We start from the raw sequence: 17,799 nt of genomic DNA on the forward strand, positions 1-17,799 counted from the left end.
GGAGGAGGGGAAGGGAGGGGGAAGGGAGCGCGCGCGCGCCCCGCGGCCGTTACATAACGCGGCGGCGGCGGGAGGGGAGGGGCGCGCGCGCGCCCCCGGGTCCGCGCTGCCCGCGCGCTGCGTGCGCGCGCCCCCGCCCCGCCCCGCGCGGCGGGCATTGTCCTCCGCAAAATGGCCGCCGGGCCGCCCTCACGGCCCCCTGAGCGCCTCGCGCCCTTCCCCAGCACTCCTTCCCCTGGCGATCCCCCTCGTGTATGACCTCCTCAAATATTAAGTCTCCCCAAAACCGACTTGCCACAACCCTATCAGTGCCCCCTCAGTGCCCCCTCAGCACCTCATGCCGCTCTCCCCACACACACACACCTTCCTCTGAGGATCCTTCTTGCCTCGCCCTCATCTTGGGCCTCCTCATATTTTAAATCTCAAAGCTGCCCAGCCACTCGCCAGTGCCCCCTCAAAGCCCCCTCAGTGCCCCACACAGTGTTCTCCCCACACGCACCTTCCCCTGACCATCCCCAGCCCGACTGAACGGGCTGCCAGAGAGGTGGTGGAGTCGCCGTCCCTGGAGGTGTTCAAGGAAAGGCTGGACATGGCGCTCAGGGCCCTGCTCTGGTTGACATGGTGCTGGATCATAGGTTGGACTTGATGATCTCAGAGGTCTTTTCCAACCCAATTGATTCTGTGATCCCTCTCATCTCAGCCTCGTCCTGGGCCTCCTCAAATCTTCCCCCCCTGCTCATGTCTTTGCTGTGTTATGGATGACACTGATGGAGGCTCCGGGGTCTGGCACCCACACGGTGCCCTCCAAACCCCCTGGGCTGCCCCGCTGAGGGAGAGGTGCAGTGTCTGCTAAGGGAATAGAGTCCCTGCCACATCCCAAAAATGCACTTTCAATTGAACTAAATTCAGTCAAGGTTTATGTGTGTTCTTCAGCAAGCTGAAGGCATGATGCAGCACTCCAGCAATTACACTACATAAATTACACTATATAAATCACAGGATATACCACCAATGATGTGATTTCTTCAAGTTCATTCCAGTGGAAGGGAAGAGGAAATTCTCAGTAACTCCAGGGATTTCATAGGTTCCCACAAAATGGTTTTGGTGCCTTTTTTCTTCAGCATTACACCCACCACAATCATTTGTTCAACTGTTTCTCTACATCACATAGATGGAAAAGAAACACCCCAAAAATGACCCTTGTCAACACCTCAGGGATGGATTTCCCAGGTGGGCATCGTTCCACACTGGTGCTGCTCGATGTGGGAACACACTCCAGGTCATGGCACAGAGGTGGCCACGTGGTCACACACCCTCTGCTTCCAGCATGACAAAACTTCCTGCACCATTTTGGAGATGTTCATTGTCCATAATAAACTACTGAAATAGTGAAATATCGAGTGAAGAAAAACTCTGTTTACAGGCAGAGCCCAGGCTGCCAGGCCCCCTTTTCACTGTCAGCTCTGATTCCCCTCCTCTGCCTGTGTTACTTCACATTCCAGCTCCTTCCAAGCGCAGACACAGGGATTGTTTTTTTCTGGAAACTGAAGAACAGTAACACCCACTGAGCAGAGGAAGTCAAAGCCAAACCTTTATCCGAGTCCACAGTTGAGAAAATAACACAGGGACAGCCCTACCTGAGGCAAGCAGGCAGCTGAACTTCCACAAAATACTGCTGTGAAGCCTTTTACCATCTCCTTGTAGTTCAGGCTCCCATAGATTGTAAAGCTTTCCCTCTGCTTCGGTACTCTGAAAGATCAAATTTAATCTAAAATTTCATAGAACCTTTCAGTTTGGGTATTTTACTCCTTCTGAAGAGTCTTCTTGAGTCAGTTCTGGAAAATTCCCAGGCACTGGATGCACTCAGTCTGACCCAAGAAGGCAACAGATGCTGTTTCAAACTGCGACTGCAACTCAAATAGACACTCCTTTGAGCTGTGCTTCCACTCCTACCTGTGTCATTTTCCTTGATTTATCATCAAAAGACTGTTCCAATCACTTGATCCTGCCTGTTTTCTCTGATTTTAATTACTCATGCTATTATTTTTCTATTTATTTCAGTTACAGGGATTTGAGAAGCACCTGTGGCTAGAGAAGACAATGTGCTTCAGTCCAAATCCCCTCACATGTCTGATGGTTGATCAGTCTCCTTTTATTTGAGCTCTGAAGAGCAATGGGCAAGCCCTTTGGACCTTCTAAAGTCCATCATCATCACTAAGCAGCAGAACTACATGACAAGGAAATAAAGCACCTTAATCCCCACTCTATTCTTCTACCTCATCCATGGTTTTTTAAGGGAGACTCCAAACCCAAGGGGTAGTTCAGAGAACAAAGGACAAGTGCCAATTCCCAATGGACCTTAAGTTCTATTTTTAGAAATGATGCAACATCTCAGAGAAATGTGAGGAAAGGCATCACAAGGCTGATGTTGCATGACCATCCTGTTTTATTTTGCTCTTGTCATTTCTTCCCCCTCCCTCCTTGAAGATCCCTGTGCATCTTTGGGATGTGGGATGAACCTGGCCAAGACCTGAGCAGGGCATGAAAGACCTGAAGGTAGGAATGGCTTCAAGCGAGACACACATTAAGGCAGCATCACAAATAGAACAAATGTGCTAAAAAAGACAGGAAAATACTCTAGATTTTATGAGAACATATGGGATTGCACTGCCACTGCAGGAGTTAGATGTGCTCAAAAAGGCTGCAAACTGTTTCAGCTGTACCAGCATCGGCCTCACCACCAATTACACAGATCCCAAATCACAGAGCAGGTTTCTACAAACCTCATCTCTGTGTGGCTTTTATTTTTACATAGCAACAGAGGAAACTCTGAGAAACTAGAGGCTCGGTGGAGCCGACAATGGGCAGTGCTAAAACCTGCAAAGGGACTGGCCAGCGGCAGCACTCGGAGCGAGCGGCGGGGGAGAAGCCACACTGGGAACTACAAAGGCCAGTCCTGCAGGGACCGGGCTGCAGCAGAGGGGAGCAAAGCAAAGCTTTTTGTCCCTCTCAGCTCCTCCTCTTCAATGCACGGAGCTGAAGGGAAGTGAATAGGGAAGCATCCCAGTGAGAATTCCTGAGACAATTCCAACTCTGGGGGGGGGGGGGGGGAAGTCCACGTGTTGTGTCTTAAAATATTTCCATGCTTTGTTTAATTCTTGTACAGCAGTTTTATAAGGAAGGAATATGGTGTATCTTGCAGAGCTCTTTGGCTTAATTCACCAGCCTCTAGTGAAGAGGGTAGGGAATACAGGCATTCCACATACATTCCTTTCACACTGAGATTTTAAATCGTTAAGATTTTTAAGACATTAAGGCAGCTACAGGCAGAAGGTGTGTGCTCCTGCCCATCAGCAAGCATAAACCTTCGAAAGCAACTCCAGCCCCTCCAGAACTGTGTGTTACTTTGCACTGAGGCCAAGGCAAGGACAGAAAGCAAACAGTAATTTGGAGGCATAAACGAGTGCATCGAGCTCAGCCCCCACCCTGCAGGTCTGAGTGCTTTACTCAGGCTTTGCTCTTCATTAATTCTAGCTTAGCCCTGGGAATAGAAATTACCTTTTGCCTGAGGCCCTGCCTGTGCTGTGCCTTCCCCATTCACGATGCTGATCATTCTCCCTGTTCCCCAAATAGCTTCCAATCCTCCTGTTTCACAGTTTCTAACTCCTATCCTCATCAGACCTTTTGTTTTTGGCTTTTTCTTTTTCTCCTGGCTGTAAGACAGCAATGCAGTTTCTCTTTGCCTTTGCCTTCCTTGCTGGACCCAAAGCCTTTTTGAGCAATGTGAAGTTCCATGGTGACACAGTCATTCCCAATTCTGCTTAATTACATGGACTGGACAGGCACAGAAGCCTTTTTGAGACATGAGCAGGAATGTTTTCCTTCTAGATACGTGCAGAGCTCCAGCCAGTGTTCAAAAGAGGATTAAGAAATGTCAGGATTTCATACTAAAACTCACCTTTCCCAAGATGACCCCCCCAGGAACCAGCCACCTTCCTCATCAGTTTAAGAACACCAGATGCTGCAGATAGAAAAAGCCCCTGAGGCTTTTAGTGAGTGAGCAAAGTGGACTGCACGTGCCAAGAGACAAGCAGGAGAGGATCAGAGAGTTCCACCTTTCAGTGTCTCTTTACACAGAGGGATGCTGGAGCAGAAGAGGACGCTGCCCCACTCCTAGATCCACCACCTCAGCCACCAACACTTCCCTCTCCATGCTGAGGAAGAGAAAAAAAGACCAGTGAGGGAGGGGCACTCTCTGGGGTCATCAGGCCTTGCAATACAGATGGTAAAGGTTGGTCACCTGCCTTTGGGCTGCAGGCAGGGCCCTGTTCCCTACACAGTGTATATTCTATCTATATTCTGCCAGTCACAAGAAACTGATGCAGTTGTAGAAGCAGCACCTTACCCTTGAGGAATGAAGGCAGGAGGCCTCTTACTGCTGGGTTTTCATCCAGTTTTCATTTGTATCTGGAGCCATTTTAGATCTAGGCATCCCCACTGACATCCTCAGAAGTCTGCAGCATAGAGCAGCACCATTTTGTAAGACGAGAGCTGAATTTGACTTCGTACAACAGAGATTTGAATACATGCACATCCCCAATAACAAAAAACAGGACCCTCACCCACAATAAAAGGCGAGATATTTAAAACTGATGAGTCAGTTGCTCAAGCAGCTTTCTGAGCATTTAAGTTCTTCTACCCTGCAACAAGCCATTCCTGCTGACCTGAGCAGACACCACTTCCTTTTCTCAGCACGACTGGTGACACAACATGCTCTTGCCAGAGATAACTGCTGGCTTTATTTTTATTGGAAATGATGGATGCAGCAGCTGATAAGTAAAAAAGGGCAATTTAGCTGAGGAGTGTTGCAGCATTTGTCATACGAGGACAGCGGATGATTTACGCTATCTTGAAAAATTAATTTTTAAGTGAGCGTCTCTGAAAAGCACCAGCCTGAGAGGGACTGGTTCCAGCTGTGAGGTCAGCAAGACAGCACTGCTAATATTTGTCTTAAAAAGTGTATCACAGAACAACTTGGTTATTGGGAGGCACAGGCAAAAAGTGAGTACACAGAGGTGGGAAGGAGGAGCAGGATGTAGTTAGTGTTTTATCACACCAAGGTATCAAGGGATACTCAAGTGGCATGTGAGCTCCCAGCATCAGCAGAAAGGTGATGAGGCAGCTTCCAGCAGGCACCTCTGCCCAGGGGGTAGCGACCTTCACCCGGACCGTGAGTAATTGAATAAGGCACAGCGGGAGTTCTTCCTGCTGTGATCCTGCTCCATTATGAGTCCTTCCCCAGCCCACCGGCAACTCACTGAAGTCACAGGGCACTTAATTTGATTAGGCAGCTTTATCAATGAGGTCACCTGAGAGCTCCAGAGAGCGTCACCTTCAACATCCTGTAGGCTCATGTACCTGCACGTGTTTTTTGTGTGCATAAAGAAATGAGAAACTGGTTATTACAGCGCAGTCAATGAAGCGAGCACAAAGACAATGCTGTGCAGTGACCAAGCACTGGGACAGATTGTCCAGAGAGGGTGTGGAGTCTCCCAGAACTGTCACTGGAGATATTCCAGAACCGTCTGGGTGCGATCCTGTGCCACGTGCTCTGGGATGACCCTGTTGGAGCAGGGAGGTGGGACCAGATGACTCCACTGACCAGATGCCCCTTCCATCCTGACCCATCCCGCGATTCTTTGACCCCCACGCCCAGGGCCAGCACCACACCCACAGCGCACTGAATCCCTCCTGACAGGAAAATGAAGTAGAGCAATATGGGGCGGCCTCCCTCCCTCCCTCCCTCCCTCCATCCCTCCATCCCTCCATCCATCCACGCACCCCCGTTCCCCCGCTCGCCACGCGGAGGCTCAGAGCCCCCCGGGGCAGCCCCAGCCCGTCCCGGGGACGCGGCTGTGGCGGGATCGGGATCGGGGCGGAGCGGGGCCCGTCCCGCCCCGGCGGGGCCTCGGCAGCGGGCGGTGCTTCCGGGGCGAGCGGCGGCGCCTGCCCCGACCCGCCGGCGGTTCCCGCTCCCTCCCGTTCCCCGGGCGGCGGCTCCGCCGGGGCGGCGGCGGCGGGGCCGGGCCGGGCTCGGGGCCGGGCGCGGGGCTCGGGGCTCGGGGCGGGCAGGCGGCGTTGCGGGCAGCCCGGAGGGGCCTGAGGAGCCTCGGCGGGAGCGGGAGCGGCCATGGAGGAGCCTGACACGGAGCCGCCGCTCGTGGTGCGGGACGGGCGGGGCGGGCGGGGCGGGTGCGGGGCCGGGGCCGCCGCTGACGGGCCGCTGTCCCCACACAGGTGGTGCCGGGCGCGGACCCGTCGGCCCGGCAGCTCTGCTTCGCCTGGGGCCCCGCCGAGGTGCTGGTGTGCGAGACACGCTTCGGCCGCGCAGGTGGGTCCCGGTCCCGATCCCCATCCCGGTCCCGATCCCGATCCCCATGCTGGTCCCGATCCCGATCCCCATCCCGGTCCCGATCTCGGTCCCAGTCCCTGGCGCTGACGGGCTCTGTTGCAGACGCCGGGGAGGGAGCGCCCGGCTCGTCCCGCGTGTTCGTGGTGCGCAGGGATCAGGACATCTACATCCAGACCCTGCGGAAACTCTTCAATGAGTCGCACGGGATCTTCATGGGGCTGCAGCGCAGCGAGGAGGAGCTGGCGGGGAAGTCGCGGAAGGCGCAGTGAGTGTTTTGGGGCGCGGGAGCGTGGGGGGCACCTCTGCCCCTTCCCCAGCCGGGCCAGCGCCGTGGACTGATAAACACCCCCAGAGAGGGATGTGCCACTGGCCAGGCTGCTTTGACCACCTCTGTAATCAGCAGCGGGACAGAAACAATGATCGTTTTGGGGTGATGTTACCAAACAAGTCTCCGATCCTTCCAGTAACCACGCTGAACAAATCCGTGCCAGTGTATAGTGTGGCACAGTCTCACTGATTCCAGCTGGAGCCACCCAAGTGCTGGGAGTCCCTGCTGCCCCAGAGAGACTTGCAAGGGCAGTAGGCATGAGACTAAAACTCCAAAAGCTCTCTCCAACCAAAGCCTTTTTGCGCTTGGCAGGTTGGTTCAAGTGAGTAAAAACTACCGGTCGGTGATAAGAGCCTGCATGGAAGACATGCACCAGGCAGCTGGTAAGTTGGTTTGTTCTCCTGCAAGAAAAGGAAACACTAGTTGTGACTATAAAAGTAGCATTTCAATGGTAAGTTACTGCAACCACTGTACTATAGCGTGGGTAGGTTTCAGTAATTCTCAGGACTCTATTTCATGCCAGAAATTTCCAAATTAGTGTGTAAATCTGGTCAGAGATTATTTTTTTCCTCACAGTGATTTTTGGGGGACTTTAAGCCTTTTCATATCTTTGGCTCCAGTTTTACAGGAAACCGAATCCAGTTTAATAGCTTGCTTCCCCAGAAAGTGGGAAATGTTACTCATCTATGCCCTGTAGCCATACCCATATTTGCACAGGATTTATAAAACAAGTTTACAAAGCTCATTTAGGTCTGTGCTTGATGAGTAATCAGGTATTATTGTCTTATTTATGAGCCTAGAAGGGGCTGTCAAAGGTAAATGTGTCGCTCTTTGGTTTTTCTTGTTCCCTCAGTTTCAGCTCGGGACCCTGCCCTGCAAGGCCAGTACAGCACCCAGGTAACCTGCATTCATGTCACACAGTCACAGCTGAACACGGATCTCTGGCTGGTGAATTCACCAGGCCACCACTGTGACATAAAGCACTTTAGATTTAACTCTATCTTAGTACAGTAGATGCAGTTCATGACCAAGAATAAAAGGAAATAAATAGTTCCCCTACTTCTAAAGATGTCCAACACCTCAATTCACTGCCGTGTCTTATATATTTAGTGTTATAGGTGTGTTTTCTTGTCATCTCAAAGATGACTGACCAGAAAAGTTTCAGACTTGCCTGTCTGAACCTTCACCTCTCCAACACTCAGATTCCAACCAGCTGCATCTGAGCCTCACAGCAAGCTCTGGGTGTCCACTGTGAGCTGTCAGACGGCACAGGAGTGTTCTGGGAGGAGCAGAGTGCTCACAGCAGTTTTGTCCTGTTAGCTGCAGTGATGTTTCTCCTTTGGCCTTTCTTCCTTCTCTGTGTTATTAATCTTAGAAGTGCCAAAGGCTGACAATAGCCCTGGTTGGTATTGCCCACTGCTGACTGATTATTGCTGCATTTCAGAACACAAACAACATCAATACTTTCTGAGCTGAATGTGTGTGGAGAAGACACGGCCTTTAATTTCTATCTCTGAAATGTCAATATGACATTTTTCTGTACAAACTGAGTTTAACTGATTGCTGTGGACAGCAGATGCCTTTGTGTGGTTACAAAACCCAACTGGAATAATTACTAACTCTGAAACCTGGCCCTGCTTTTCCTCAGGTTTCCATTCTCTCTGCGATGGAGCTGATCTGGAACCTCTGTGAGATACTGTTTGTTGAAGCAGCTGCAGGTGAGCAGGGAACTATCCTGGTGTTAAGACTGAAGGGTTTTGTGTTTGCATATACATTTGTTTAAAATGTGTATGTCATCCATTATGTCATAGTTTAATATGTTTTAGAGATATGTTGAGTGGCAATAAACCCTTTAATACCCCTTCTGCCTCAGTTAATTGCCTTCTTCATATTGAATTATGTCATGCTATTCAGTTTGCCCTCTACTTTTCCCCCTCCTGCATGGTACACTATGATTTAAATTGTCTCTTTTATCAGATAGGTTATGAAGAGAAGACATATCAAATGTTGCTGCCAATGTATTTGACTTCTAAGCATAAACACATCTTTTAGCATCAAATATGTCAATGCCAGCTGACATTGATACAGCTCTGATACAACTCCTTTAACTTTAGGATGCCATTTTTGAAGTCAGTTTGTTTACACCAGCAATTTAAAGTAGTAAATAATTTTTTTAAGGAAATCAGGTTATGCAAACAAATACACTACTTGCACAGTTCCAGAATTCAGAAGAGATTCACAAATTACTTAATCTGAAGAAAAGTTAATCACCTAATGCCAAATTTCTTCCTCATATTCAGTTAATAGTAATGAACTGACGTTAAAATAAACAGAAATATTCTATTTGTCTTTTGGCATTGCAGGATTTATGATCCGAGTCACTCACCTTTTATTTCTTCAAGTAACTGGTTTGGGTTTTCTGCTGGACCTCGTTGCTGCTCTGTCTAAAATTTGCCACAGGGAAACCTGTCAGCAGCGGGTGCTCCCACAGCCTGGCTGCTTAGGGAGCTCTGTAACTTGAGTGTGGGAGGCAGAAATCCAACCAGTGAACCCCATCTAATGATGTCCGACTGTTAAGGTTTGTGAGAGAGCAGTTTGGGAACAAACAGGTGGGAACTAAGAGGGAAACCTTGTCTGCACACAGCTGGGCCCCTCCTGCTTCGCCTCCTGGACTGGGTGCGACTCCATGTGTGTGATGTGGACAGCATGGTCCGGGAAGTTCTGAGCAGTGAGAACCCCTCCAAACACAAGCTCTTCTGGAACGTGGTGAGTGCCATCACCTACAGGATTCTTAAACAAAGAGAATTCGTGCCTGTGTGCTTTCCTTCCTCTTCCCTACTTGACACTAGACCGCGCCTCAGAAGCTGGGACGCTGCTGCTCTCTGCCCGTGTAGGTTTTGAGGTGAAGCCATTCTGATCATCATCCTGCCCCTCACTGCCATCCTGAGCCTCCCACTTTCATGACCCATAGAGCTCAAGACTTACACTGTGTATTTGCATTAGCAGTTTAAGCATTTTAACTCCACTCCACTTGCCTGAATCACAGGTTAGAATTCCCCTCTGATGCCCTTCCTGGGTGCTCATGGGCGGGTGGATTTTGCAGGTGGATGTCTTTGTGCTCCAAGGCCGGATGGACGAAGCACGGCACTTGCTCTCCAAGGAAGTCACTGCCAATCCCACCTCCATGAACATGTACAAAATCTTGGATGACCTGATGAAGAAGATGCCCATGCCCAGTGTATGTACAAAGCAGATTTTTTCACGCAGTTCTTTGGGAAAAGAGCCACCTCTGATGTGTCCCCTGCAACAAATTATTCCCCATTAGAACATCTCACTCATATTCCTTCACAGTAACAATATTTGTATTCTCTAATTGCCCAAAGACCCAACAATTCAGGTAAAAGCCTGTTAGGTGACAAACCAGTATAGAAGGATCATGGGCAGCCCTATATTTAGCTTTTTATCAAGAACCACTGTGAGTTAAGCCCAAGTGCCTGTTGTGATTTGACTTGCTGTTTCACTTATTCTGTGTTTCTTACCCTCTGTTCAGCTTGGCAACACCCAGACACTGACTGAGCTGGAGCTGAAATGGCAGCACTGGCACGAGGAATGTCAGAGGTTTCTACAGGATGGGACTTTCGCTTCCAATCCCCACATGGAGTCCATCTGCAAGGTGTGTTTTGGCTGGGAAGGAAGGAAACTGTGGACAGGTATTGAATCCATCCTTGTGGATTTCAGGAGCTCAGTGTAGCCATAAGTAACTTTAATAATATGCTGGATGATGTGTTCATTAAATCAGGAGATTTCAGGCCAGTCTAATGTCCTGTGTTCTTGGTTTGCAACAAACTTTGCAAGCCTGGGCAGATCCGTTGCTCCTCCTGTCCAGGGCCATAAGGCTGATGAGGAAACTGGGCTCTGAGAAGGATCTTTGTTATTTAATTTTGATCAAATCCTCACCTTTGCAAAGCAGGAGTGATGCCCCTGGAGAGTTACAGTGCGTCTGTGTACATCACTGAATCTGCAGAATTACTCCTGTGGTTTTATCCCGTTAGATCCTGGTGGGAGATGAGGATGCCATCCTGGAGAAGAAGGAGCTCATGACCACATGGTACCACTTTCTGGTTACCCGGCTCCTGTATTCCCATCCCACTGTGAAGCCGATGGAGCTGCGGTTCTATGCACAGGTAGGAAATGGAATTACCTTTATATCCTCCAGTTCCATGCACACAAGGGTTACTGCACTGAGTGAAAGTCTTTGGGAGGGTTGAAATCTTACAGCAATGACATTCCTGTAAGGTGTTGCTTGGGGTTTGTAAGAGGACTAGGAGACTGATTAAGTTGACAAATAATTGTTGAAGACCCACTTTTCAGTATCTGTCACCAGTTGTGTTCCTGCAATTGTTTTCCAGTTTTCTTATGCTAAAATAAGGAAAAAAAATCTTTTTTCTTAATGTGTTTGGTCTCTATGATCTGTTATTTCCCATAAAATAAGTTAAACTAGGCTGCTACGTCCGAACAAATCTTACTTTTACCATCTCACAACTTCTGAATTTATCACGTCTTGTCATCTCATTCCACAGTCTAGTATGGACCTGTTCCTGGGTGGAGAGAGCAGCCCTGAGCCTCTAGACATGATTTTAATGGCAGCCTTTGAGTTTGAGATGCATCAAGTGATCAAGGAATGCAGGTTGAGTTTTAAGGCTTTTGATTCTCTAGTTCTGCAGTATTGTTTCTGTGTTATTTGGGGTGGGGGATATGGGTACAGCCCACCTGATCATCCTTGCAAAGAATTTGGCAGAAATATGCGAAGTTGGCAGCAATTAAAAGTATTCCATAAGGTCTGGGACATTGCAGCCAGACATTGCACTGTAACAGAGCTATGTATTGGTAGGAAAAGCCTGTGGAAAACCTGACACAATCCTTGGCAGTGGTAGGCTTAGTTTTTTCTTTCTTTTGCTTCAAACACAGCATCGTCCTCAGCAATTGGTGGTTTGTGGCTCATCTGACTGACCTGCTGGACCACTGCAAACTCCTGCAGTCTCACAATCTCTAGTAAGTATTTCTTTGCATTGATGATTTGGATTAAGCTGATTAAGATAGCCCCTGAGAAAACATGCTGCAGAAAGTAAAAGTACTTGTGAAGTAATGTCAGCAGGTTTTTCCATCGAGATGCAAATAATAATGTCTGTTTTCTCTCTTTCCCTTAGTTTTGGTTCAAACATGCGTGAGTTCCTCCTGCTGGAATACGCCTCGGGACTCTTCTCCCATCACAGGTTCCAACTTCTGTTTTATTACTCATAGGATAGACTAACACCAGGGCAGCCAAACCAAATAACTGCATGTTCATGAAGTAAAAAAGGCAAAGAGAAGTCACTGTTAGAATTTCAGCAGAGGTATCCCTAAGGGATCGTACAAGACTGGCACATTTCCTCTCCTGAATGAAAGACAAAAGCTGTCTGTGGGAGCCCATCACACGTACTGACCAGGGCAGAGTCACTCCTGCCACTGTGCAGAGTGACTTGCACTGAAGCACTTCAGAGCTGCAGGTATTCCAAAGCTGTGGCATTCCAAAGTTACATTACAGGCAGCTGGCATTTGGCAGAAAGGAAAAGCCATTTCAGGTCTGAACACAAATTAATCAGAGCTATCAGTTATAATGCAGACTGGGATGCTCCTTGGGGCTTCACTGTCGTGCTCACTGAAGGTTTATGTGATGGGAATGGTGGTTGATTTTGCCCCTCTCTCAGCCTGTGGCAGCTGGGGGTCGATTACTTTGACCACTGCCCGGAGTTCGGGCGGGTGTACCTGGAGCTGCACATCGAGCGCATCCCCCTCAACACGGAGCAGAAGGCCCTCAAGGTGCTGCGGATCTGCGAGCAGAGGCAGATGCACGAGCAAGGTGGGGGGATCTTCAGTCTCACTCTTTGCAGGGATACAAGTGAAACTACCCAAACTTAATCCTTTCCCTCCTGTGTGTCCTCCCCAGTCCGCAGCATCTGCAAGATCATGGCCATGAAGGCCCTGCGGAACAACCGCCTGGGCTCGGCCCTGTCCTGGAGCATCCGGGCCAAGGACGCGGCGTTTGCCACGCTCATCTCGGACAGGTGAGCTGGGACAGCAGCCCCCAGGCTGCTGCTGCCACTCTGGGGTGGGGGACGGGGCAGGCAGCCACTCTGCCAGGGCCAGGAAAGCTGCTGCTGGCAGTGGGGCTGAGCTTTCCCTCAGGGCAGGCACCTGCTTGTGGACTAGAACACATCCTCAGTCTCTCCTCTGCAGTACCTAGCTTGTCCTCTACGCCGTTTTCCTTCCTGACAGCTGGAGACAAAACAGCAATCCTTATTTATAAACCAGGAATCCAACCCTCTTAGACCTTGCTTTGATAAACATTTGTTTCAGTAATTTCTGCCTTCTGCACTGCCCTTCATTTGCTCTGATAGAGCTGTTTGATGGGCTGGACAGTGACCCGGGGGACTGATTTGGGTGGAGGATAATCCCCGTCTGTGCTTTGTTGAGCAGATTATTTGTAACCAGTCAAGTTCCCCACACAACCTCCAAACAAGGCAGTGGGAGTCACTTAAGCCACCATTTCTGCTAAAAATCTCACCCCACAATTACAACATTTGCAGCAAGGAGAAAAGTGTTATTGTTTCCCTGGTTTTGCATGAGCTTGTCACAATTCCTGACCTTGCCAGGCTGGGAAGGGTGTTGTGAAAGTGAGGAGGATGCTGGCACTTGGCTCAGGCCTCAACAAAACCTCTGCCAACTCTATGCTTTTTAATCTCCAGCAACCCATGCCATGTGGGTTTTGCTAATTGGAAATAGGCAGGTACCATCTCTTCATTGATAAGAGTATAATTTTGAAATGACACCCTGGGTAGGTGGGCAGGCAACACTGTCTTCAGCAGTGGAAAAAGGGAGTGGTAAGAGATTGCTGGTCTCAGCTTTGGTTTGGGCTTTTTTTTCATTTGTCCTCTGAGGGAGTGGGAATCGCTACATTTCCTTCAACAGAAGGAGAAAAGAAACCGTCACAGGAAGCAGCTCTGCAAAAAGCAGCATAATGAAGGCTGTGACAAAACAGATGAAAAGCTTTTAGCATTGTTTTTGTTCCTGCTGCTTATCAACTTTTTCACACAGCAGAAAAACAGAGCTTTTGTTATGATCTGGGAGTGTTATTTATGCATCCACCAGCCTCAGCTTCCTGAGTGCCTTCCTTCAGTTGCTCTTTTTAAAAGAACAGATCTCAGCTCCACAAAATGCAGAAGTATAAATGAGGTGTCTGTTAAATGTATGTTACACCAGTTCATTGGCTGCTTCCATGGAGTCTTTGATGACTTCGGAAACCCTCGCAGGAGGTCGGTTAAGATGGAACTCAGTCAAGTACAATCAAATTTTCTGGGAAGGGATTAGGAGATACAGAATGGATGTGGATGATGTTCTCCCCTCTGAGCTTTCACTGTGTTCCTTTCTCCCCAGATTCCTTAAGGACTATTGTGAAAGGGGGTGTTTCTCTGACTTGGACCTCATTGACAATTTGGGACCATCCATGCTGCTCAGTGACAGGCTGACATTCCTTGGTGAGAACTGCCTACAGTTTTCATACTGGTCTGTTATTTAGAACGTAGTGAACTCCATGGAATTACTTGGATTTATCCTTTCCTCCTTCTGGCTACATCCTGGTTTAGTGATGAGGGGCAAGCAAATGGGAAATGTGATTTGGGATGCAGCTTCTACCAGGGGATGGCACTGACTGCTGCTCTCAGCAGGACAGCCCTGAATCCTGACACTCCTACCTTCCCCTTCCTTAGTCATTTTCCAGGCTGGATCACTACCTAGAGAGGCTCTGAAATACTAACAAAGGCTACCTGGGATACCTTAGGGGGGTTCCTTGGGGGAGTAAACCACTGTTTTAAGTTACATTGGCAATGTGATAATTTTACTAAGTTCTCCAGAATCTCCACAATGTGGGTTCCCTGTGGCAGTCTCAAGCTCCCTGGAACAAGAGCCCTCCCTGCCCTCCCACTGCAGCTGCTGTGCCAAGTGACAGTGAGGAGCCCCAGCTCGTTTCCCTCCCGTACCACAGCTTCCTCCTCCTGCCTGGCACAGAGTAGCTGTGCTGACCTGCCCCTCTGCCTGCAGCTGCTCTGTGGCCTTTGATTCATGGACCAAAACAGGAAATGGAGCTAAAATGCCCCTTTCTCTGGTGCTGTGGCAGTTAACAAGCCCAATTACTGGGGCCAGAATCTAATAGGAATTTGGAGTAGCTGTTGGCATTGGATTGACTCCCTCTGCCTGACCAGCATTACACGGAGGGTTATCCTGAGTTTGGTCTGTTCCCACTTGGTCCCAGCTTGCAAAACTGCAACTGAATTTCCTTCGTTTAAACCTTATCCTAAATTAGGCCTAGAAGGTAAACATGACTTAGCAAATTGGTAATCCCTCATCTCTGCATGCCCAACATCAGCCAGTGACCCTCATGTCAGCCCCAGAGAAACTATTTCCCTTTCTGCTCTTTATAAACAATCCTGAAAGACCTGAAAATACTTTTGCCTGTTTTTCCTTTGGAATTCTAGAAGCATTAGGTGTACCTTTGCTTGACAGCTTTCCCATGTCTCCACCTTGAGCTCAAGCATTAGTCAGAGGTGAATCTGAAAGGGAATCATGAACTTCCAGGAGCTTGACAGTGTAGTAGCTACAAACAAAGCTGCAGAATGAACCCCCCTTTCATCCTCAGCCACTTCTCACATGCTGGATATTGATCCCACTAAATCTTAGCAAAAGCAGACCTTTCCCTATTAACAAAGATCCCAGTTCCCATTTAAGCAACTAGGAGGGCAACGCAGCCTTTCAGACCTGATATTCTATGGTATCCAAAAGAACATTATCTCTGCTCTCTAAGCCACTGGGGCAGTGCTCCCCTGCAGACACTCAGCACGAGGCAGCAGCAGCCACTGAACAGGCTGGTGTAAACCCTGAACCTCACCCAGCACAGCAGCAGGTTTTGGTGCCCTTTCAGCCAGGCTCTGTTGTCACCTTTCTCCATGCACCACATTCCCATTCACCAGACCTGGCCTGCTTTGGGCTCAGAATATTTCAGTTGGGGGTGGTTCTGCAAAGGCATCTCTGAAAGCCCAGCAACCCCTGCCCCTCTGTCTCCTCCACCAACCCCCGTGGTGTGCAGGGAAGTACCGGGAGTTCCACCGGCTCTACGGGGAGAAGCGGTTCCCGGAGGCGGCGCGGCTGCTGCTGACGCTGATGACGGCCCACATCGCCCCCTGCTCCTTCTGGATGACCCTGCTCACCGACGCGCTCCCGCTGCTGGAGCAAAAGGAGGTGAGATGGCTGCTCACACCCAGAGCCCTCCCCACCCCTGCTTCCTCCTTGACAAAGGATCTCAAAAGCGGTGACCCCTTTCCTGCCCCAGGATTTGCATTTCCAGTGCAAGAACTGTCCATGGCAGTTCCGTGTGTCCCACCAGGGGACCCAGGATGAGATAACCAATTCTTACCTCTGTTCCCTGCTTTTAGAACAGCAGTGGAATTGATCTGTGCTGGTATTTTAAGCACACACTGCATCCAGCTCCTTTGGGTATTTGGCTTGAAGGTGGTTCTAGTGTGCTTCCCTCTTCTAATCCAATTTTTGCTTTAAGATCCATCAAGAAAAGGACAATTCAGCAATTACAGACCCAGAGCAGCCGCTCTGACCTTGTAGCTGACCCTGCTTGGCGCAGGAGGTGGCTCTAGAGATCTCCCAAAGTCATATCCAGCCCAAATTATCCTTTGATCCTGTGACTGAAAGGGTCAGAACAGATCTGTGGGAGTGTGAAAGCATTCTCTTCCTCAAAACTGCATTTTCTCAGACTGTGTGATGTCCTTAAACTTGATCGTTCTCAGTAAATGCTTTCATTTCCACAGATCATATTTTCAGCAGAACAGACTTATGAGTTGATGCGATGCCTGGAAGACCTGACGGCAGGGAACGCGGATAAACAGAAATTCCAGGTAGGAATTTTGTTTTGAGGACAACTGGATAATGAATTGGGGGGCTGTGGGGAGTGTCAGGAAAGCTCTACACTTATATTCCTACATGAGGGCAGAAAAGAGGGACAGGATGGCACAGGGTGTTCAGGGGCAGCCAAACAGGGCATCATCCAGAGAGCTTGAAGTATTCTCAAACCCAGTGCAGGAGAGCTCCCACTCCTCATGTTCTGCTGGTTTGGATTAGACTGTGATGCTTTTCCAAGATAAATAATAGCAGATTACACGGGCAGTGAAAAGCTGAGGTGCTGCCATCCAGCAGCTCCAGCTCTGAGCGTTCCAGGCAGGGAACAGGGAGCCATTTGCTGCACATGCAAACCCCTGCAGCTGCCAGGGAATGGAAAGGCTTGGCACGGCTGCCCTGGGTTGAGCTGTAAAGTAGGAAATGTAGCTTTTGCTGTTCGTGGGAGTCCCTGTAACAGGTAAATACACAAGGACTCTCCCTCTTAATGACCTGCATCCTTACTTTCCAAACCCAGAGAGAGACTCTTCCCAGGTCGTTACTGTGTGCAGTCCTCTGACCCAAGCTCTGCTCTCTTCCAGGAGGATGATGTTGAGACCACCAAAGTGGAAATGCTGAGACTTGCTCTGGCACGGAATCTTGCACGAGTCATTGTCAAAGAAGGCACCGTGGAGGGGTCCTGAGGATGGCAGGATGTGATCTTCCTCTTCCTCTGGGGCTCACTGTACATAAACTGACTTTTTTTAAGAATAAATGTCTTGTTTTGCAGATTGCTTGATCATTTGTTCTTGTCTTCCATAAACAGAACTTAGATGGACATGATTTTTAACTTTTATGAAGGAGCTGCATCAAAACAGGTGCTTGTTCCAGCTTGGCCTGGCAGCCCTCCCCTGGTGAAATGACTCAGTGCAGTTTTTCCTTGCATTTCTTGGTTTCTTTACCTCTCAACACCCAGCCTGAAACGAAGGCCACTGTTATATCACTGGGGTTTTGGGAACAGCAACTTTGCCATTTTTGTTTAGTTTGGATGGCCTTGAGTCCATGGGTTGGGTTTGAGGCTTTC

The 17,799-nt window shown here is 49.2% G+C and overlaps 1 protein-coding gene and 1 long non-coding RNA gene across 4 annotated transcripts; one reads left to right on the forward strand and one right to left on the reverse strand.

Annotated features, from left to right (window-relative positions):
• Positions 1-1,761: 1,761 nt before the first annotated feature.
• On the reverse strand, positions 1,762-5,621 carry LOC127475794 (uncharacterized). Its single transcript, XR_007906339.1, has 3 exons — positions 4,406-5,621; positions 3,959-4,214; positions 1,762-2,550 (listed from the first exon to the last, which is right to left on the reverse strand). It is a non-coding gene; the product is annotated as an uncharacterized LOC127475794 (long non-coding RNA).
• A 44-nt stretch (positions 5,622-5,665) lies between these two features.
• On the forward strand, positions 5,666-17,504 carry NUP85 (nucleoporin 85). 3 transcript variants are annotated; one of them, XM_051797914.1, is made up of 19 exons: positions 5,666-5,767; positions 6,298-6,391; positions 6,515-6,677; positions 7,053-7,123; positions 7,594-7,637; positions 8,389-8,458; positions 9,385-9,506; positions 9,844-9,978; positions 10,291-10,413; positions 10,793-10,924; positions 11,321-11,427; positions 11,709-11,792; positions 11,948-12,013; positions 12,488-12,639; positions 12,727-12,844; positions 14,214-14,314; positions 15,919-16,070; positions 16,652-16,738; positions 17,318-17,504. In XM_051797914.1, exons 3-19 carry the CDS (start codon positions 6,625-6,627, stop codon positions 17,417-17,419), a joined length of 1,719 nt encoding a protein of 572 aa, XP_051653874.1. In that variant the 5' UTR covers positions 5,666-5,767; positions 6,298-6,391; positions 6,515-6,624; the 3' UTR covers positions 17,420-17,504. The 3 variants fall into 3 exon arrangements, with proteins under 3 accessions (XP_051653874.1, XP_051653872.1, XP_051653873.1); XM_051797912.1 differs by lacking the exon at positions 5,666-5,767 and adding an exon at positions 6,132-6,223; XM_051797913.1 differs by lacking the exon at positions 5,666-5,767 and adding an exon at positions 6,176-6,220.
• Positions 17,505-17,799: the final 295 nt, after the last annotated feature.

This window comes from Manacus candei, unplaced genomic scaffold, assembly GCF_025592945.1.
Source record: "Manacus candei isolate 608988 ecotype Guabito, Panama unplaced genomic scaffold, ASM2559294v1 h1tg000047l, whole genome shotgun sequence".
Taxonomy (NCBI): domain Eukaryota; kingdom Metazoa; phylum Chordata; class Aves; order Passeriformes; family Pipridae; genus Manacus; species Manacus candei.